At 37.2% G+C, this 23,234-nt stretch overlaps 1 protein-coding gene and 2 long non-coding RNA genes across 4 annotated transcripts; 2 read left to right on the forward strand and 1 right to left on the reverse strand.

Annotated features, from left to right (window-relative positions):
- Positions 1–247: 247 nt before the first annotated feature.
- On the reverse strand, positions 248–4,748 carry LOC131302986 (protein FAR1-RELATED SEQUENCE 5-like). The gene is made up of 3 exons (XM_058329779.1): positions 4,551–4,748; positions 900–1,660; positions 248–794 (listed from the first exon to the last, which is right to left on the reverse strand). Exons 1-3 carry the CDS (start codon positions 4,746–4,748, stop codon positions 248–250), a joined length of 1,506 nt encoding a protein of 501 aa, XP_058185762.1.
- A 345-nt stretch (positions 4,749–5,093) lies between these two features.
- Positions 5,094–6,997, forward strand: LOC131304043 (uncharacterized). The gene is made up of 2 exons (XR_009192291.1): positions 5,094–5,657; positions 6,819–6,997. It is a non-coding gene; the product is annotated as an uncharacterized LOC131304043 (long non-coding RNA).
- Positions 6,998–14,252: 7,255 nt separating this feature from the next.
- Positions 14,253–21,227, forward strand: LOC131304345 (uncharacterized). 2 transcript variants are annotated; one of them, XR_009192378.1, is made up of 4 exons: positions 14,253–14,505; positions 19,078–19,280; positions 19,652–19,786; positions 20,850–21,227. It is a non-coding gene; the product is annotated as an uncharacterized LOC131304345 (long non-coding RNA). The 2 variants fall into 2 exon arrangements; XR_009192377.1 differs by lacking the exon at positions 14,253–14,505 and having other exon boundaries at positions 19,049–19,280.
- Positions 21,228–23,234: the final 2,007 nt, after the last annotated feature.

Raw genomic sequence — 23,234 nt, forward strand, 5'->3', positions numbered from 1 at the left:
AAGGTGAGATGTACACCTTGGAGGCCTTCGGAGCCAAGGAGCTAGCCAGAATGGAGGAAGAAGCGGAGCAGTAGATAGGAACCCTAGTTCCCTCCGTTATTTGAATAAAAGTACTTTTGTAAGGTTTACGATGTAATAATGAGCCAGACTCACTTCGTTTTTATAATAAAATGTCTTATTTAACGTACCCAAAATTCGGGGCGTTACATGATGTAACCATCAAATATGAATTCATACTCTCACTTCTTTATGTGGATGACATTCCCGCCCAAAAGACATCTTTTACAAAAGTCGACACCCATCGATTCCTCTCTAAGTACAACCCATGTAACCATTCATTATCTTGGAGTTGGTACTCTTTGATGAACACATCCCAAGCATCCTTAAATTCTTCTATTGTTAGTGAATCATAAACTGCTTCGTGTAAAGAAGTTGAAATTGATTTATACGCGTCGTACTTTCCCAACTTTTCTGGCACCTTTTTCAAGATATGCCATATGCACCACCGGTGTCGGGTGTTAGGAAATACTTCTTCTATAGCATTCTTCATGGACATACATTGATCGATAATAATTGCTTTAGGAGCACATTCCCACATGCATGTCATCCAAGTCTTAAATAACCACGAGAATGACTTGGTGTCTTCATGAGAGATGAGACCACATCCTAATAAAATCGATTGACTGTGATGGTTCACACCTACAAATGGAGCAAAAGGCATGTCATACTTGTTTACCAAGTACGTTGTGTCAAACGTCACAACATCCCCAAACTCCTTACAAGCTGCCCTACTCCTTGCATCAGCCCAGAATACATTCACTAGTCAACCCTTATCATCCAAATCCATGGCAAAAAAGAAGTCAGAATTGTCGGCTTTCATCTTCATGAACTAGCTATGCATTGCCTCAGCATCTCCTTCAACAAGTAATTTATGTCGCTCTCTATCCACATATCTTCGGCAGTCTTTGGGAAGATATGGAAGGTTCTCAGGTCCCCCTGCTTCAATCTGAAGGGAGTCATAAGTCTTGTACGTCTTAATCCCAGCTTTATCATTCAGTAGGAGCTTTCTTTTCACATGTTCATCAAGAACCCTATAGTTCTTATGAAACCTGGCCTTTCCCAGGCTATTTTCATGATTGTGCTCCAACGCAACCCGATTTATCTTCCATTTTCCATCCGGGTTTGTCGACAAATTAAGCCGAGCTCGACAACCACATTTTGTTTGTGGTCGTGGTTTGACTGGATTGCTTGTTTTCACCCTCGCCTTTCCACCACGATTGCATTCAAAACATACATGTCTCACATTTCCATCTTTTCCCTTTCTTGAGTTTCTTCTCGCTACTGCAAATCCCATTTGTTGAGCGTATCTTGAGTAATACCGGTAAGCTTCATCTTGTGTATTGAATATCATTCCAATCTTCGGTTTCTCAACTATTTGTTCAGAATTTTCTATTGCCTCCTTTCCATCCTCATTACTATATGTCTCATCACAACATTGTTTTGAAGAACCACTCGATACCTCTTCTACTTCTTGTTCATTGTCTCCACTCGATACCTCTTCTACTTCTTGTTCATTGTCTCCACTTGGTCGAGGAGGCAGTGTCGACGGAACAGAATCCGACGACATCAAATATGATGGTGATGGAAACAGAAACATCACCTACATGTTCAAAAATTAACTCAACAAGTAAGCATTATCACAACTCAGGCCAATTATAACATAGATAATTATTGCTTAGTACTGTTTATGGGAAATAAATTCAACTAGCATAATTACATGGCAACCACGTCATGATCATACATAGTTTGTAGCCGCCAAAAAATTACTCCTAAAGAGCCCATTGTAGTCCAAAATGCAATAGCAGTAACAAAAGTGCACTTCCCTTTATACCAACTTGTTATGTGTTTATTTTTGTCATATAAATCAGTCAGCTACATTGAATATAAACCCCATTGAAACCTTTCAAAACAAATAACAATCTCAGGTATAAAATTCAAGGAATTAAGGTTCAAAAACCCCTCTTGCCATCCATTATTTTGATATTTTTCAAAAGCAAGACTGTGAAGCGAGCACATATGAACAAAATTATTCGTATAGAGCATAGATGTTCAAACTCGAAGTGGAAACATCCATCAAAAAAGCCGCCTAATTTTTCTCACAAGGAACTGCAAATATCAAATTTTAGGAGGCTATGTGTCCATAGGCATCCTGTTCTATCTACAAGTCCTACCATTTATTAGTAGAATCCAGCTCAAAAATCATATTGCTATGTGTTTGATTTTCCAAATATCCCATTCCCAATCCACCACGCCATTCCAAAGATGGATTTTGCAGCCCATGTGAAACAAGTTCAGCTAGCCGATATCAACTTCGAACCCTAATTTATGCAATCAAACTAAACAAAAAAATCTGTAATTTTCCCAAATTTTGAAACTCTAATTTTCAGGGGTTTGAAGATGCAGAATCGAGGGTAAATCGGCAAGTTCAGAGAGAGAGAGAGAGAGAGAGAGAGAGAGAGACGTATACCTTGGTAGTGGAGTGCGTCAAGATTAGAATCTAGGGCAAATCAGTAGGTTTTCGCGCGGTTCTTGCAAGGTGGTGGAGGTGGTCGTCGGAGGTAGAGCTACTAACGTGGTGGTCAGAGGTAGTGATGTGGGTCGTCGGTGCAGGTGTTGTAGAGGCCCGTCCCCCTCTCTCTCTCTCTCTCTCTCTCTCTCTCTCGGAACCAGAAGAAGAAGAAGAAGATCGCGCGCTTTTTTTGAATTGTGGGGTTATCGCGTGGTTTTGTTTTGTTTTCGGCTGTTTTTTTTTTTTTTTTAAGGAGTGGGGCCCACCATGCGGTGGGCTGGTCTCCGAATAAAAAGTGGTGGGCATAGCATTATCCTTGACTCGAAGCAACTCCAGGTGATGGGCCCCAGACCTTAGGCATTTTATTCCCTATTCCTCATCCCACCAACCTCACCCTTAATTTGTGGCCGAATGAAGTTGAAAATGGGCTAAGGTCTGAAAAATGATTCGGGGCTTTCACTCAATTGGGCCAAATAAGTATAAGAATGGGCCCAATTTTGACAACTGAATTTGGGCCTTTATCTAATTAGGTCATGCCCCAAATATTAATGCGGCCCATTAATTCCAAATCCGATTCAGCCCTTCCCAATTCTTTTTTTTTTTTTTTGGCCACGGCGATATATATCAGCGGAGGTTAGTGGGGGTGTTAGAGTTAGCACGGGGAGACCAGAAGCTATCCATAGCCCTAGTCCCCTAAAGGGCCTGCCCTCTGTGGGACTCGAACCCAAGACCTTCCACAAAGGAGAGGCAATGACTGACCAACTGCACTAAGCAGTGGTTGTCAGCCCTTCCCAATTCAATTAAGCCAAATTGTTGTGATCCACCATTATTTTAATTAAGGCCCAAAAAATAATATTTGGGCCATTAATTCTTCAATAAATCCTCTTTTTAAAATTTGGTAAAATTTGAGTGTAAACAAATCCATTTGTGGAAAGGGGTTGCAAGGGGCCAGCCCAATGGTGAAGAAAACACAATGTAGGAGAAGATACAATCTGAAAGCCATGACCGTCATCAAACCTACCTTTAAAACACCCCCTCACTATCAAAGCAACCCATCACTAGTATGTATGTTAATTAAGTGATTGAACATTTGAACTCCATGCAATGATAATAGTATAATGCATGAAACATAAACCCTCACGAGCCGTTGTATATATAGGTCTGCCATCTATTAGATTTGTTAGCTGGCTGTGGAGTACTATTTTGTCTTCATAGATATGAAATGAGCCCTCCATAGATACAATCCATATATGTGAAGAAGATACTAGATCCAACCCAACAACCTACATTGTTATATCATGAAGATATATCACTTGTATAATAAGTGATCGATCACCATTTCATACCCGGCCAAGTAGTGTGAGATGATGTACTCTAACAAAAGGGGACTTCTTTTGTCACTATGGCTGTGTATGTTGTTTTGTCTTTTTTACTTTCATCTAATGTTGTATTGAATGACTTTGTTTTTCATTTCCTTCTTTCATCTTCTCCCTCAATGAACCCTTTTTCGAGTTTTAATAAAACTTTAATTCGCTGATTTAAAAACAAAAAAACAAAAAACAGATGGGGACCTAGCCTCATTAATTTTTTCCTTTTTGGGTAGGACTTCTTTCTTTGTTCTCTCGTTCTCTAGCTTCATTAATATCATTGTCTCTAAACGTGGGCATTAATTCGACTTTTCATATGATGTACGTCGCACAGATTTACTTTTATCATTTGAGGTTATTTTAGTACGCGCGTGACAGTGTGAGGAAGATAGAGCTAGCAGGAGATAAAGATTTGAAAGCAAACAAGCATTTGTATACACGTTAATTAAAAGAAAGCTTGCATATGTACATTACAATGATCATAGATACACAGTGTAACAACGAGAACCTAACATATATAAAGACGATGAATTCATTTCTGTTCAATTGGTAATGGAATGACCAACGCCTGGACTGTGACTGGGCGCTGTGGGTCGAAAATCTTCTACGTATGCCTTGCTTGACCGCTCACCACCAGTCAGCTTCCCACCCGCCACCCCTGCTCCCTTCAAATCATCCTTAGTATCACGACTCATGCATTTCTTGCACAGCCGATGCTTCAAATGCCTTCCACCTACGGACCCAACTTCACTACACATAATCAAAACAAGAAGAAAAACACTAGCAAAAAAGACTCTAGTACTTTTTGCCATAACTCAAATTAAATGATTGGAGAGAGAGAGAGAGTCCTAAGTGGCAAATTAGATACTGTGTTTTGGGAGAGGTTTCCACAGAATTTATACAGGGAAGGGAGTGAGTTATTGGGGTTGGCTAGGTGGAGGTTAGGCCAAGGACTTACAATTTTTGTTGAGTTTTTTTTTTCTTTTTATCCCAAAAACTATGCACAATTTCTCTACTTCGTCCCTAAATTATCAATTTGGCGATTTCATCCCCTCAATTATCTCTCCGTTACCCATGTGATCCAATTGATAACACCCATCGACGGAAATGAACGGGAACTCCCTCACGTGAGAGTCACGTGCGATCCCAACCCATAAGACAGGGGCAATGTAGAGACCCGTGTCTAATTTTAAATTTATTTTTATTGATGTTGGTACGTGGAATTATAATTAGATAATTTTGTGCGCAATGAATTTTAGTTTGTATATGAAGATGTATGTTTGGTCATGTGGGCCCGAGTTCGTGAGCCATAGGACGAGAGTGTTGAGAGACCCGCGGTGGTTAATTTTTATGAGTAGTTACTATTTATTTTTATAGCTCATGGGGTATTAGTGTAGCTACTTATTAAATTCTAGGACTTGAGAAGTGCTTAAGGTAGTTGAGGGGGTGTAGTGTAATTACTACACTTAAAATCAGAAAATGGGATCAGAGAGACCCGATTCCCATTTCTTCTTTTTTTTTTCCTTTTTCCTGCGTCTTCTCTCCCTCTCTCTCAAACCCTAACACTTCAACACCAAAATTGAAGGCCAATGCTTGTGAATCTTGGAAAAAGGCGAAGAGGAAACGCGATCTACAAGGAAAGGGCTACGCATCTATCCGAACAAAATCTTGATCGGCCAACTTTGGAGTTCCTAGCAAATTCGGAGGTTTTCATTTTTGAGGTAGGATTCTTGCTAAATGCTTAGATATGGGAAAGTATAGTGAGATACACCTAACAATCTGTGATTTTAGTGTTTTTCTTTTCAATTTTAAGTTAACCTTAATATGTTCCAAGTAGAGGTGATTTATGCGTAGTATGTCTTATTCAAGGTATATGTAGACTATGCATAGCATGTGTTATTCATGAGTTTCGAATTTTCACGATTGATTAAAGACCTTGATGATTATTTACTAGATTATGTAAATTTTAGCATGTTGGACCGGTTTGAGTAAAGGATTGATTTAATATGTGATGATTTGATACATTCCTATAAGGTGTTTGATAAAATGACAGAGAGAAAAGTTAAACCAATTCTTGTAATTTGACACTACAGTTGATAATGACTCTACTTGTATATTTATTTGATGATAATTTTACTACCGTAAATCGGGATTCTAGATTATGACTTTGTTGAGACTATGACTAGATTGTATGATCTTTCTCGTAGTTTGGATGATTTGGAATTGGTACTTGTTATTTGGGCTAGTGAGCCACGTATTGGAGGTTGACTTGACCATTTTGTACTTGTTGTGTAGCCGGAAGCATATGGATAATGAGTTTATCCGTCGGTGAATAGTCCGTAAACCCGCGCGGGATAAGGTGTTCCATAGGCCTTTGGGTTAGTAGCCCATAAATTTGGATGATTAGGGACCTGATCAGTCGCCTAGGGTTGGTACACAACTTGTTAATTTGGACTATTGGTCTTATGTGCTCTTATTTTCTCCTATTGACTTATAATTTGATGTGTTTTATGTTTGAAGGATTTTGGATGCATGAGATGAGATGAGCTTACGTGGTTTGGTTATAACTTGGTATTTGGAGATTTGGATTATTATCTGAACGGATTATTTTTATCATTATTTCTGTTGGATACTTGAGAAGTAAAAGTTATTATGTATTCATTTGTTCTAAGTTACGATATATCCAATGGTTATCTTTTGAGGCTTAATAAAATGCAAGTTTTCTTAGAATATTGTATATACTCACGAATTGATGTATTCAAAAAGTAGGCAAGAACAAATTATTTTGTGTATTGTGCATTTTGCTTGCGTTCTCTTATCTTCGCCTTTAGCACGTTTCCTATTGAGTGTCGACTCACGTTGCATAATCCAACCTTTTTCAGGTTTGGAGGTGGATTCGAGGCTTAAGAATCATGGGATATGTTCTAGTCTTTTATTTAAGAGCGTAATGGAATATTTGTATATTTTTGGCTTGTTAGACTTGTAAAATTTTATTTTGGGTTGTAAGAACTTGAATTGCAAGGTACTTTATTTTGGTATTGTAATTCGTATATTGAGAGAATGGGGGCCTGGAAGTGCGTAATATATAGGGTATTTAGAAGTTTATTGGTAATAAAAGGCGGGTCGTGACAGGCAAAATAGACCATCCAGATCTCTTAGAGCCAATTAAGTGCTTTAATTTTTAATCCATTTGAACCCGTACGAAGATCTTATTATTCTGATTATTTTATCCTAAAGGGTCATAGTTAATTTTTGGCTCTAGGCTCTCATATAAGAGCCCTAAAGATTGTGTTCACACTTGTCTCTTTTATGACTAACTAACGAGAGCCCTGGAGTCAAAAATTAATTATGACCCTTTAGGATAAAATGATCAGAAAAATATGATCTTCACATCGGTTTAAACGGATTGAAAATTTGAGCATTTTATTTTATAAGACAATTTATATATTAAAAAATATGGTAAAAAAATAAAGTGCTCCAATTTTTAATTCCTTTGAACATGTGCGAAGATCTTATTTTTTTGATCATTTTATCCTAAGTGATCATAATTAATTTTTGGCTCTATTACTCTTATATAAGAGCCCTAAAGATTGTGTTCACACATTCACTTAGGCCTAACTAATGAAAGTCTTGAAGTCAAAAATTAATTATGATCTTTTAAGATAAAATAATCAGAAAAATAAGATTTTCTTACCGGTTCAAACGGATTGAAAATTGGAACACTTTATTTTTTAAGACAATTTATATATTAAAAAATATGGTAAAAAAATAAAGTGCTCCAATTTTCAATCCCTTTGAACTAGTGCGAAGATCTTATTTTTTTGATTATTTTATCCTAAATGGTCATAATTAATTTTTAGCTCTAGGGTTCTCATATAAGAGCCCTAAAGATTGCGTTCACACTTGTCTCTTTTAGAGCTAACTAACGAGAACCCTAGAGCCAAAAATTAACTGTGACTCTTTAATATAAAATAATCAAAAAAATAAGATCTTTGTACCGATTCAAACGGATTGAAAATTGAAGCACTTTATTTGTCACGTCCCGCCCCGCAAACGGCATCAAGAGTGGGCCCGAGTCAATGCGACCACGTGGCATTCTACACAGAAAACTAAACCACACCTCATAACCTGATAGAAATAAACACCCAGCGGAAGACTTAACACCTTAACATAAAATGAATCAACGTATTGATCAATCAACCATGACATCGCACAACCAAGGAACAATATCTGCATTATAATACTTTAAAAAATTTATATACTTCAACACATCCACCGATAACTTGCTTACAACTTGAATAAACCAACCTCTTCATCAACCACCTACAACAAACTCGCCCATTCACAACGCCAAGGCTAACCTCAAATAGAACACCAGCCATCGACCAAAGTTAATTACAACCTATACAATTTAAAATCTTTAACTATCCTTAGCTACAACTCCATACAAATTAAGTTCTGCACCAGTTAAGGCACTCCACAACAACGTAACCAAAACCCCACTTGACGCTAGCAAAACACCTCAACACAACGACCGGTAGTGGATCCACTCTAAGTAACCTGCTACCTGGCAGACTAAAAAGGAAAGCCAAAGTGTGTGAGATATAGAAATGCTCAACATAATACCACAATACCCGAAAGAATATCAACCAGAATGCACATCACCAACATAACTGAAATACTTGAATGTATACAACAGTTATAACCAACATATCCACCCAATGAGCAATAATAATCAATGCACAACAATATGAATGTAATCACATCACATGCAGTGACACGTCTGCCACATCTCATGTACCCAAGGTATTGTGTCCCGCACACCATATTCTCATTCACCGTTAATTAGACGGCACGGCCCACGACATGGTGTGACTCACTCCACAATCCTTAAGCGGGTACAATCAACACACCACAATATGCATATCAATAACTAAACATTGGTTAGTATGATATACAACCTCCAAGCATACATATCATCATGCATGCATATCAACAGTTAAATCATCTCTTAGCATGATATACACCCACTACTATAGCAACATCCCATAAAAATAATCATATCAGAAGTTAACTACGATTAGTAAGATATACACTCACCATCACAACAATATCTCATAAAAGATAATCACATCGAAAGCTAACTACGATTAGCAAGATATACACTCACCACCACAACAATATTTCATAAAAGATATACATATCAAAAGCTAACTACGATTAGCAAGATATATACTTACCACCATAACAATATTATATTGAGGAGAATCATATCAAAAATACTCACCTTTGCATTGACCGAGGTACGCCAAACTTACGGTTTTGGCCCCTCCCAATTGACTGGCTTAACATCTAACCACAAGTTAACCATATCAGTTTATTGAACGCTTAAATGTCACAACTAACTCCAAAAAATAATCTATAACACCAACAATACATTAAAGATGCTTAACGCATACTAGCATGTGCATCTCAAAGATTTAGAAGTGTCCCTAAACAAGCGTAACAATCAAACACTACATAACTCCCACATTTGGTTTAAAACGTACGACTAGCCTATCGTATTCTGTCTATAACTTCTTATAAGTTTAAAACCAGATCATAAAACCACCACCATTAGAAAGTACACCTCTGGTGCATGAATTTTGATATAAAATTTGTTGAAAACGAAGTCCAGATGATAAAGTTATGCTCGTCCAAAGTTACACAAAAATCTGTCCAAAATCACACATTCTGCACGTCTATTAACATCAAATAAAAAACTGACTTAACTTGGTACAAACTAAGCCACAACCTTCACATATTCGAAAGACATACGAGTCTAGTTTCAGAATCAACAATCCGTGCGCTAACCCGATACCCGAGCTAAAAAATATGACAATTTTCCCAAAATGTGTCAGTGCAGCAAATACAAAACTCAGCAGGGACACACCAACTTGTAAAATCTGCCAAACTTAGAATATGCTTCTACTAAACCCTAAATTTGGTACACACCATTTTCACTCATCAAAGTTCATCCCTGATTTTTCCTAGATTTTTCACAATAAAGGAACTTAGTCAAAATTACCCCCAAACTCAAAAATTCTGTGCAGCGAAGCACAATTTCCAGCAGAATAGGCTGTGTTTGAAAATTCATTAGAAATCGAATACTTAATACTTTTTAGTAATTCCAATGCCAAAACATCACCAACTTATCAATCTTTCAGACTCATAAGGACCCATAATCAGGAGGATCACTTACTATAAAACAATTGATAAAAGAATCAGCTCTGTAAGCTGTCGGCTAAAAAATAGGATCCTGACCAAAATTAGGTTTATGATTTTTATCTTTTTCTACACCTTTCGAAAAATTCTGAAAATTTAACACGAAACAATAGACACACTAATGAACCTTTAGAAAAAATACCAAAAATTAACAAGCTTTCTAGGTACCTTGAATAATTTCGTAAAGAACAGATCAGAGTTTCCGGCCTCCTCTTCCTTCTCTTCTGCCGCCTCTCTCTCTCTCTCTCTCTCTCTCTCTCTCTCTCTCTCTCTCCTTCTCTTCTGCCGCATCTCTCTCTCTCTCTCTATGTAAAAACAAGATACGTATGGAGAAAAATAAATATCCCCATGATATTTTGCTATATAAGGGCACATGAGAATTTATCACACGCAAGCGGAACCACGTCCTAACTTATATTCCAATTACAAATCACACAGACCCTCGCAAGTTCTATTGTTTAAGATTTAAACCTCTAAAACACAAAGTTCAATTAAAAGTAATTGAAATACCGAAATATCCGGAGTGGGTATTACAACTCTCCCCCTCTTAAAAAATTTCGTCCTTGAAATTAGACCAACCGCCCCACATCAGTGACAACCAAAACTATTAGATTACTTACACAGTTTTATCCCACAACAACATGTAAGAGTAAGGATAACATATATACAATGCCCAAAACATTACTACACTAAATGTGTACATACCCACGACCTTTTTTTTTTTTTGAAAGTTCAACGTTCTCCACACCTGCTCAATGCATTCCAAAAATTTTCAACTCTTATAACAGTTAATATTTTTCACACAACGGATAGATAACAACCATCTTAAATCTTGTATCTAGCACTACATATATCTCTATATGAGTATCACCTCTTTTGCGTGCACATACTAGACACGTATCCAACCACACATTAATAAAGCAACATAGCTTTTAAAAATACACACCCATTTTTCAATGTCTCCTCAAATTTATCACAAAACCTACAACTTTGATACTAATATTTTAAATTCAAATTAGCCCTCACTAGTCCATAGCTTTCCAACTCTCAAGAATCTTTCCATCGCCAACTTACACTATAGCTTGACATATCACATAACAATGCACCCTTTTCATTACCACATAAATCGCATCTTACAAAAGCACATAATTACTCTTAGTGCACATTAAGCATAGATAACACATTAAATAAGTTTAACCACACATCTACTGTAAGCTACACTCGACGTCATTTAATATTGAATATACCTGTCACCACATCTAACAAAATCTGCGTTCCTTGACATGCATGTGCACATACCCTCCACTACGCCATGAACACTTAAGTCCCTTTACCTCAAACACCCTGACAAGACCCATAGAAGACACCGCAGGTGCTTGTGCAATATACCATGAAATACTTACCATTTGCTACTCCATGTATTGAGCTACATCAATAAATTGTTTCAACAATTCAAACCACCAACAACAACATAGTGCTAAGTATTAAATGCAGACACGTTAGTCACCCACTAACCCCTACTCGACAGACACAACACCATATGGTCCGCTACCAAACCCCCAATCGACTCCCAACACAGAGACTAGAAAGTACTAGCTCTGATATCAAGTTATCACGCCCCGCCCCGCAAACGGCACTCAAAGTGGGCCCGAGTCAGCCCGACCACGTGGCATTCCACACAGAAGACCAAACCACACTTCACAACCTGTCCGAAATAAACACCCAGCGGAAGACTTAACACCTTAACATAAAATGAATATCACACAACCAAGAAACAATATCTGCATCATAGTACTTTAAAAATTCTATACTTCAACTCATCCACCGATGACTTACTTACAACTTGAATAAACCAACTTCTTCATCAACTTCTTCATCAACCACCTACAACAAACTCGACCATCCACAACGCCAAGGCTAACCTCAAATAGAACACCAGCCATCGACCAAAGTTAATTACAACCTATACAATTTAAAATCTTTAACTATCCTTAGCTACAACTCCATACAAATTAAGTTCTGCACCAGTTAAGGCACTCCACAACAACGTAACCAAAATCCCACCTGACACTAGCAAAACACCTCAACACAACGACCAGTAGTGGACCCACTCTAAGCAACCTGCTACCTGGCAGACCAAAAAGGAAAGCCAGAGTGTGTGAGATATAGAAATGCTCAATATTATACCACAATACCCGAAAGAATATCAACCAGAATGCACATCACCAACATAACTGAAATACTTGAATGTATACAATAGTTATAACCAACATATCCACCCAACTGAACAATAATAATCAATGTACAACAATATGAATGTAATCACATCACATGCAGTGACATGTCTGCCACATCCCATGTACCCAAGGTATTGTGTCCCACACACCATATTCCCATTCATCGTTAATTAGACGTCACGGCCCACGACATGATGTGACTCACTCCACAATCCTTAAGCGGGTACAATCAACACACCACAACATGCATATCAATAACTAAACCTCGGTTAGCATGATATACAACCTCCAAGCATACATATCATCATGCATGCATATCAACAGCTAAATCATCTGTTAGCATGATATATACCCACCACTATAGCAACATCTCATAAAAATAATCATATCAAAAGTTAACTACGATTAGTAAGATATACACTCACCATCACAACAATATCTCATAAAAGATAATCACATTGAAAGCTAACTACGATTAACAAGATATACACTCACCACACTACAAGAAAAATGAGAATATGTGACGAAATGTTAGTGAGGAAAGTAGATTTTTTCTCCAAATATGTCTATTTTGTGAGGAAAATATTTTTTGGTCACCAATTATGTATGTAGACAAATTTAAGGTGAGGAAATTTTATTTTGTCACCAAAAATATCTAATCAGTGACGAAAAAATAAATTTTGTCAGCAAAAGTGTGGACAAAAAAATATAAGGTGACAAAAAAAAAAGTTTCGTCGCTAATCCATATCCTCCATAGGTTGCACATATACTTGCAACCATTACGTGACGAAATAGTTCCTCACAAAAGGAAAGACTTTGGGTGAGGAATTCTTTTTTGTCGTCCATTAAAGAGGGTTTTTTTTTGGGCGGGTTTTAGCAGGCAGGGGCGTTCATCCACTACAAGAAATTTGAGCGGATCTCAATAAAACAAAACTATTTTAACAATCGAGGCCGTTGATTTCGTTGTGCTTATTGATTAAATCATTATCGTAAAAATTTGGCTCGATCAGGTTTAAAAAGCTCTTTGATTGGGACGCAATTTTATTTTTTGGATGATAGTTATCGTCCGATCAAATGTGTAGCGATCCCCGATCAACTTCATTCTCCATACGAATAACAAACTCCGTAATATGTAAAAGATAGACGGTTCGGATTGAAAAATAAAGGCTTTGGTGGGGTCAAGTCTTGCAATCTTATACTTTAATGCTTGAGATACATCAAATATTGTCCGATCAGGTGGTCGCCGATATCCGATGATTTTCGTTTTTGGTGACAACAATGGAATCAATGAGACGTGAAATCCTAACGGTTCAGATCAACCACCGTAAAAATTGAGTTGGTAATTATTAACAAACTAAAATCTTGTGTTGTATTTAAACGTACGGTAGCCATTCGACTATGACACAATTACGACGATCCAAACCGTTGCTCTTGTTTTCCTTTTTGATTAAATTTTTGTCACAATTTTTTGTGTCGATCAGATTTAGAAAGCTTCTTTATCAAGACAAAATGTCGTTAACGAAATGAGTTAAGCTTCTTTATCGAGACACAATGTCGTTAACAAAATGAGTTTTTTTGTCAGATCAATTGTGTAACAATACTTGATTAACTTCATTTTTGGTACGAATGATGTACTCCATCATATATAAAAGATGGAAAGCTCCGATCGAAAAAAAAAGACTCAGCTAGGACAGGTGTTGCAATCTAATACTTTAATACCTCGGATGCATCAAATGTTATCCGATCAAGCAGTTGTCGATATCCAATGATCTTCGATTGTGGTGATAATGATGGAATCAGTGAGACGTGAAATCCTTATGGTTTAGATCAACAATTATTAACGTATAATTGGCTGATTAAGTTTAGAATTTGTTCCTGTTGAGCGATACGAGGGCGCTTAATTATTTTTGGGATCCAAAATTTCATTTTGCCGATTAATTGATTACTTTGGCGCTGAAAATGAATTCCCCAAATGAAAGAAAACGCCCAATCCCTTCCCCTCTATTTCTCTTGCGCTCTCAGCTCCTGCTTGCATATGCCCTCAGGTGGTGGATACTCCATAGCTGAGGTGCATCTCTCGCTCTCTCGTAACATTACGTATGTATAGGTTCTAGACTAAGATTCTCAGTTCGGCTTTGGGATTTTGTTTGGTCGTTTAGAAATTAGGGTTTCGAAAATTGGGGGAAAGTTTAGCAGTGGGTCAATAATTTGTTCAATATTAAGCGTAGTACAACCAAATCCATCTCCGGCGCTGAAATGAAATCCCCAAATCCCTGCTAGCCTCTCTTTCTCTCTTTCTCTTGCTGCATGCAATAGCTGAGGTACATCGACTCTCTCTCTCTCTCTCTCTCTCTCTCTCTCTCTCTCTCTCTATCTCTCTCTCTCTCTCCTCTTTGAATCACTTAATTGGATGCTGCTGTGTATAGATTTTCTTTTTGTTTTTTGGGTTTCAAATTACTTAACGAGCTGCTTATAGTATATATCCTTCAAATGTTGTTGTTAAGGAACTGGATTGGTAAAATGTTGGGTTCTTTGTATTGGGTCTAGAAAGTTGTCTAGGGATTGCTATTGTGCCAATTTATAATTTTAACTATACTCAATTCTATGTTTCTTAAAACAAAATGGAAGATTGGGTTGACCCGTAGCTCAGTCAGTTATAGTGATTATGTGATGAGATGTTTTCAAATGAATTCAAGAAAACAATGACTTATAGTAGATGATTTGATGATTCTTTCTGTGGGTCTTCCTTGGCTGATGTTTAATTTTGTTGATTTGGTAAACTTTTGTGTTTTTCATTTGTGTTAGAGCTAGAAAATGGTACAGCAAAAGTGACCCATTTTTTATTTGGATTTTTCTTTTCTGATCCCAAACAATTTGTACTCCATTCCTTAGTGATCGGCAGCAAAGCTAGTCTGCGTTAAGTTGAGAGACGTATGAGTTGCCCTCTAAGTGTTTGTTTAAATAACTCACTCAAAACTTTGTACTTCCATTCAAAAATCCTCTACTTGTTACTGGGAAGGCTTGGAAAATGTGAGTAACAGTTGAGGTATGGAGGAGCTCTAACTTGTGATGGTAGTTTTTCCTTTCTGCTTTGGCATCCCTAGGTGGAAGGCTGTAGATGGGAGGCTGTAGATGGGAGTCTTAAAGTGCCTATACCTTAGTTACACGAAGCGGGAGCGGGGGAGCGGATGATCACAGAAGTGTGGGAGCGCCATTGGGAGTGGTTAGGAAAAATTATTAAAATTATAAATATATTTTGGAATTTTATATTGTTAAATGTCAATATAAAAATATTATTCTACCACATAAAATATTACTATTAAAATTATAAGTTTTTAGTTATATTTCAACATTTTTATTGTAGCACATGATTACACAATAGAGCTCTTTGTGCATATTAAGTAGGCGTAAAAGTTAAGGGCATTAATATGACTCTAGAAGGTTAATATCAGATGTGCTCGCTAACAAGATCAAAACAACTTTAATGGTACCAATTGCAACTTGAATCGTAAGTCTCTCAACCGTTTTTTGGGTGTAAGTTCCCATATAGGTAAGGAACGAGTTCCTGTCGTCATTGGGACGGGTTTCTTGGAGTTTCCGTCGAAGAAACATGGGCATAATTGAAGGTTCCTGCAACTAAGGCCTATACTTCAGCACATAATGGTAAGCTCTGAGTATTTGCAGCAGTTAATCTTTCATTTGCAATTCATTGTTGACTTGAGCACTTATTTGGGAACCTCTCAGTATTTCGTTCTTTGTTAACTTCTAGCTGTTCATTTGCAGCAGCTCTTAGTTTAAGCTTCTAATGGGGTGTAGTGTACCAAAATTATCAGTTTCTTAGTTTGCAAATAGGGTATTAATTATCAGGTTTCTTAGTTTGCATTGATGGAGGCACTGAGTACATCAATAATAAAATGTATCAGTATTTAGTATCTCAAGGTATTGTTCATCAGTATTCTTGTCCTTATATACCACCACAGAATGGTGTTTCTAAACGCAAACATCGGCACATCACTGAGACTACCATTGCCTTGCTTCATCACTCCCATGTTCCTCTTAAATACTGGTTTGATGCCATTGCTACAGCTACCTTTCCTGTTAATCGTATGCCTAGTCTTACTCTTAATAATCTGAGTCACTTTGAGGTCCTCTTTAATCAACCTCCGGATTATTCTACTTTCAAACTTTTTTGGTTGTCAGTGTTTCCCATGGCTCAAGCCCTATGTTTCTCACAAGTTACAAACTCGATCTATCCCCTGTGTTTTCTTGGGATATCATCCCACTGTAAAGGGCTATTGGTGCCTAGATCTTTCCACTGGCAAAATTTACTTGTCTAGACATGTTGTCTTTCATGAACAAGTGTTTCTTTTCACACTTTTTCTATTTGTTCTTCTTCTTCTTCTCCTTCTCCTCTCTTACACAATTTCTTTTGGCCACCTTCACAGTCTTCTCCTGTCTCTAATCCTGTTTCTTCTTCTATGTTGTCCTCTTCTCCACCGAGTTCCGCCAGTTCTTCCTCTAGTTTAAATGGTACATCTTCTCAATCAACTGATACTACATCTTCTCCGTCTTCACCTTGTCCTGCTTCTTCTCCTCAGTCTATTCCCATTGGCTCTATCTTTGTTGATTTACCTTTGTCTTCTGCACCTCTTCCTACTTCTAAGCCTAAACCTCCACCTAAGCCTAAATCTGTTCTTCCTACTCATCCTATGCAGACTCGGTCCAAAACAGGCCCTGTTGTTTCTTCTACTCCTGTCTGTCTTTCTGCTCCTACGACCTCATCTGTTCTCACTGAACCTCTCAGTGTTAAAGAAGCTCTCCAATCTCCTCAATGGTCTCAAGCTATGCTTGAAGAATATGAGGCCTTAAAAAAACAAGGTACATGGTCTTTGATTTCTCTTTCTCCTCATAAAAATGCCATTGGTTGCAAATGGGAGTTTAAAATAAAATGTAATTCTGATGGCACTATAGCTTGTTATAAGGATCGATTGGTTGCCAAAGGCTATTTACAAGAGGAAGGCATTGATTACTTTGACACCTTTAGTCCTATTGCTAAACAACCAACCATTCGTATTCTTTTCAGTCTTGCTATCTCTTATCATTGGCCTATTCGTCAGCTTGATATTTCTAATGCGTTTCTCCATGGCACTGTTGATGAGGAGGTTTATATGGTTCACAACCTCCAGGTTTCAATGATTCTGGTTCATCTCATTTAGTTTGCAAACTTCATAAAGCTTTGTATGGGCTCAAACAGGCCCCCCGAGCTTGGTACTCTACTTTCTCCTCCTTTCTTCTATCTCATGGCTTTACTCACAGTCATTGTAATTCCTCTCTCTTTATTCAGAAAACTTCCTCTTCTCTTTTTCTTGTTCTTGTCTACGTCGATGATATCTTAGTAACTGGCAATAATTCCCAAGCTATTTCAACTCTTATTAATGAGATGCATACTGCTTTTTCTATGAAGGATCTTGGTTCCGTTTCCTATTTTCTTGGTTTGTTAGTTCAACCTAAAGGTCATGGTTTTTCCTTGACCCAAAGCAAATATGCTACTGACATTTTGGCCAAAGCTGGTATGCTAAATTGTAAGCCTTGCTCTTCTCCTATGGCTGTTAAACCTGCTGTTTCTTCTACTTCTCTCTTTGGTCAACCATCTCTTTATCGTAGTATTATTGGAGCTCTGTAGTATCTTACTATTACAAGGCCAGATTTGGCCTTTGCTGTGAATCAGGCTTACCAGCATATGGCCACTCCTACTGAGACTCATTTTTCTGTTGTTAAGCGTTTGCTTCGCTATGTTAAGGGTACTTTGGATCATGGGCTTTTCTTTAGTCCAGGGCCCTTTACTTTACAAGCCTATTCTGATTCTGACTGGGCTGGAGATCCTTTTGATCAACGATCCACTTCTGGCTACTGTGTGTTTCTTGGTAACAATTTGATTGTTTGGTCGGCTAAGAAACAGCCCACTGTGTCCCGATCTTCCATGGAGGCTGAGTATCGGGCTCTCGCTCTTTGTGCTGCTGAACTTAGTTGGATTCAGATGTTATTTCAGGAGCTTTCTCTTCCCCTAGCCTCTTTGCCTCTGCTTTGGTGTGACAATTTAAGTGCTTTGGCTCTAGCCTCTAATTCAATTTTTCATGCTCAGTCCAAGCATATTGAACTTGATTACCATTTTGTTCGTGAAAAAGTGGCCGCTAAGCAAGTTGTGTTGCGGCATATTCCATCTGCTGATCAACTAGCTGATATTTTTATGAAACCCCTGTCTATTTCCAGGTTTCATTATCGTAAGGACAAGCTAATGGTGCAATCCTTCCCCCTTAGCTTGAGGGGGGATGTTAGATATACTGTTCCAATGCTTCAATCTCAGCCAATGATCAAGCCATCTAAGCAAAGATTGTTAGCAGAAGCTAGTGAGTGTACGCTAGCTAAGGAGTAGAGGATTAGTTCCTGTGTAATTGAATTTAGTTAGAAAGAATGTGGTTGTTAACAAAGAGCAAAGTTAGTGAGGTCAGGGTTAATGGTTGTTTTGTATAAGACATGATTCTGGTTTCTATAATCAATGTGAGATTGAATGGAATAGAATTGAGATTCTCTTCATTCCTAAATTACGATCAAGTCATTACTCAAAAATCAACTATTGCAGGATAAGTTTGACTTGCTAGGAGATCCTATCGATGTTGAAAATGCAGTGGCAACGCAACGTGGACGGAGGCTGAGCAACCACAACTTCATTTTGCACAAAAAAATACAAGAAACTTAGAGAAATGAGCGGGGAAGAGTATGCTAGAAACAACCCACCAGTGAACAAGCTTAATAACTAAGATGTGGGTTGTTCCAATATAACAGGTATTCTCGTTCACCAGAGAAATGGTCATGGTTCTTCTGATAGCATCCTAATCTTGGATTTTATTGCAAAAAACAACATCCTAAACTTGAATCCCTTATAGTTTTCTCCGTTAGTTTGTGGTCTTGTATGAGCGACAAAAAAAAAACACCACAAACAGGTCTAATTTTCTTCCCTTTTTTGATGTTGCTTTTGTTGCTGCCTTTTTGCGTTCTTTTCTGCCCTTGTGCCTATTGTTGTTAATCCTTGGATCTCTTTGTAGTGCCTCTTAAGTTTAGGATTGTTTTGGCGATTGTTTTTTGTGGCCTCTTTTGCTTAATTTGTAACTTTTTTTTGTTTTTATCAACATCGACATGTACTGCTCTTCTTCAAGAGCAAGTGGAAGGAAATGAAGCAGCAAACAATAAGACAGATGAGCTAGTAGAGGCAAAAGAGGAACATGGGAGGACTTTGGCTAGTGTTATGGCATTTCTTAAACACCAAGGATTCATCAGTTAACGACTTACTGGTTAGTACATCATGCTTTCCCTATTTACATTCATCATGAGAAAACTGGGCTGGAGTTGGCTATATATTTTTGTTGGTTTGGTTTTTTGCCTTTTTCTTGTGCCCTTTTTAAGCATATGTTTTCTATTTATAGAGATTATGAAAGTTTTTATGTTCTCTGGTTTGATGTTAACTATCTCTACATCCTATAAGTCTATCCAAAATAGATGGAGAGACACAAATAGTCAATGAAGAAACAAATAGTTTATATTGTATTCCTTTTGCTTTAGCATTGCGATGTTGTTTGCTGCTGTGGTTTTCCTTCAAGAAACCTAATGTTTGACACTGTCTAGCTTGGTTTCTGTTGGTTTCCGTTGTAGCTGATAATCATGGAGTTTCTGGGCTATTATTGCTTTTGTTTTAGACTCTTACTGCTCTGATTTTGCTCTATTATTACTGCAGTGGTATATCGTCATCTATAGAGATTTGATGCAGTTGTTGATGCTAATCATGAGACTTTTCTATCTGATGCTGATATGTGGTTTGGGGTCTGCTGATCCGTCGTGTCCCAAGATAGAGGGGTTTCCACCTCTTTACGGTGAGGACATGACATATATGGGGACACAACTCCTTAGGTGTATAAAATCTTGTAGCTTAACATAACAATCCTTTTATTATTCTACATTCTGCATTTAAATACAGTAGGACTATAAGTATGGGCCTTAATTTTTCAAACGGGCATGGATAAAGCTCCCACAAATACTTGCCAATAATAGCACAACTATGCTTAGAATCTGACTATACTATTGGATCAATTAAACATGGATGTTAGACATATACTTTACAGATAAAAAGGCGATCAAGTTATACAAGAGTATGAGGCTTTTTGTCTCTTTAAAAGTTTGGTTTTGTGCATTAATCATCCCATACGGTGAACTTTTCCTTGCTTAAGGTCATGGTACTGGTGTTGTATTTTGAGTTAGGTCCTCACTTGTTGTTTCATTTGTATATTGTAAAGTTTACATAATGTTGTGTTCTATTAATGTCATAACCAAAATTCTTTATCCTACTTTTCATTTGTGCAGATTGAATATGCATAAGTTTGGTAGCGGGGAAGATGGTATATATACGCTCTACTACGAAGACTTTTTGTTTGGATATATGCTTATATGAAGGCTCTTTTTTTGGATGAAGTTCCGAGTCTTCTTTTCTGGATATATGCTTCTATGAAGACTCATTTTTGGTTGAAGTTTCGAGTCTTCTTTTTTTGTTTTAATGATGCTACTGAACTATGATAAACATATATGGTATGGTCTACCTTTCATGTTTTTTTCATGGGGACGTTGATGCTTTAGACCCTATAGGTGGATGGACAATTTGGTGTAGAGTACATAGTTCTCGTGGTTAATGGATGTCTAATTTGAACATGATTATATTGGTTTATGAAGATGTGTTGGCTATTATATATGGGGTAATGTATAATTTATTTGTTTGTCTGAGTATTGAAATAGACAGGATTATATTGTATTGTAAGAATAGTGTAGGTGATCGACAATCTTTCGTCACTGATTGGCTTTAATTTGTAATTTTAGGCGACAACATATTTTGTCACCTTTATTATTTTTCATTATTTTTTTAATTAAATCCTTCGGTGACGAAACTTTTTTTGTCACCTATGTGCTTAACTTGATCAAGTACTTGCCACAATTAGTGACGAAATTGAAAATGGGTGACAAATAATTATGGCAATGGTGACGAAATGTTTCGTCATAAAAAACACAATTGGTGACGATTTTTTTTCATCACCAAGTGATTTTTCTGTGACAAAATTTTTTGTCATCAAAAGGCATTATGGGTGACGAAAAATGGATTTCATCACCAAGGAGGAATCCTCGACAACCTTTAGTCGACAATTTTTTTTTCGTCACCTATACTATTTGTGACGAAAAATATGCAATTTGTGACGGTTTTCACTCGTCACCAAATGTGATTTTTCTTGTAGTGACACCACAACAATATTTCATAAAAGATAACCATATCAAAAGCTAACTACGATTAGCAAGATATATACTCACCACCACAACAATATTATATTGAGGAAAACCATATCAAACACACTCACCTTTGTATCGATCGAGGTACACCAAACTTACGGTTTTGGCCCCTCCCAATTGACTGGCTTGACACCTAACCACAAGTTAACCATATCAGTTTATTGAACGCTTAAACGTCACAACTAACTCCTAAAAATAATCTATAACACCAACAATAGATTAAAGATGCTTAATGCATACTAGCATGTCCATCTCAAAGGTTTAGAAGTGTCCCTAAACAAGCGTAACAATCAAACACTACATAACCCCTACATTTGGTTTGAAATCTACGACCAGCCTATCGTATTCTATCTATAACTTCTTATAAGACTAAAACCAGATCATAAAACCATCACCATTAGAAAGTACACCTCCGGTACATGAATTTTGATATAAAATTTGTTAAAAACGAAGTTCGGACGATAAAGTTATGCTCATCCAAAGTTACACAAAAATCTGTCTAAAATCACACATTCTGCACGTCTATCAACTTCAAATCAAAAACTGACTTAACCTGGTACAAACTAAGCCAAAACCTTTACATATTCCGAAAGACATACGAGTCTAGTTTCAGAATCAATAACCCGTGCGCTAACCTGATACCCGAGCTAAAAGATATGACAATTTTCCCAAAATGTGTCAGTGCAGCAAATACAAAACTCAGCAGGGACACACCAACTTGTAAAATCCGCCAAACATAGAATATGCATCTAACAAACCCCAAATTTGGTACACACCATTATCACTCATCAAAGTTCATTCCTGATTTTTTCTAGAATTTTCACAATAAAGAAACTTAGTCAAAATTACCCCCAAACTCAGAAATTCTGTGCAGCGAAGCACAATTTCTAGCAGAATAGTCTGTGTTTAAAAATTCAATAAAAATCGAATATGTAATACTTTTTAGTAATTCCAACGCCAAAACATCACCAACTTATCAATCTTTCAGACTCATAAGGACCCATAATCAGGAGGATCACTTAACTATAAAAAAAAATTGATAAAAGAAGCAGCTCTGTAAGCTGTCTGCTAAAAAATAGGATCCTGACCATAGTTAGGTTTATGATTTTTATCTTTTTCTACACCTCTCGAACAATTCTGAAAATTTAACACGATACAATAGACACACTAATGAACCTTCAGTAAAAAGGCCATAAATTAACAATCTTTCTAGGTACCTTGAATAATTTCGTAAAGAACAGATCAGAGTTTTCGGCCTCCTCTTCCTTCTCTCTCTCTCCTTCTCTTCTGCTGCATCTCTCTCTCTCTCTCTCTCTCTCTCTCTCTCTACGTAAAAACAAAATATGTATGGAGAAAGATAAATATCCCCAGGATTTTTTGCTATATAAGGGCACAGAAGAATTTATCACATACAAG

This window comes from Rhododendron vialii, chromosome 10a (genome assembly GCF_030253575.1).
Source record: "Rhododendron vialii isolate Sample 1 chromosome 10a, ASM3025357v1".
Lineage (NCBI taxonomy): Eukaryota > Viridiplantae > Streptophyta > Magnoliopsida > Ericales > Ericaceae > Rhododendron > Rhododendron vialii.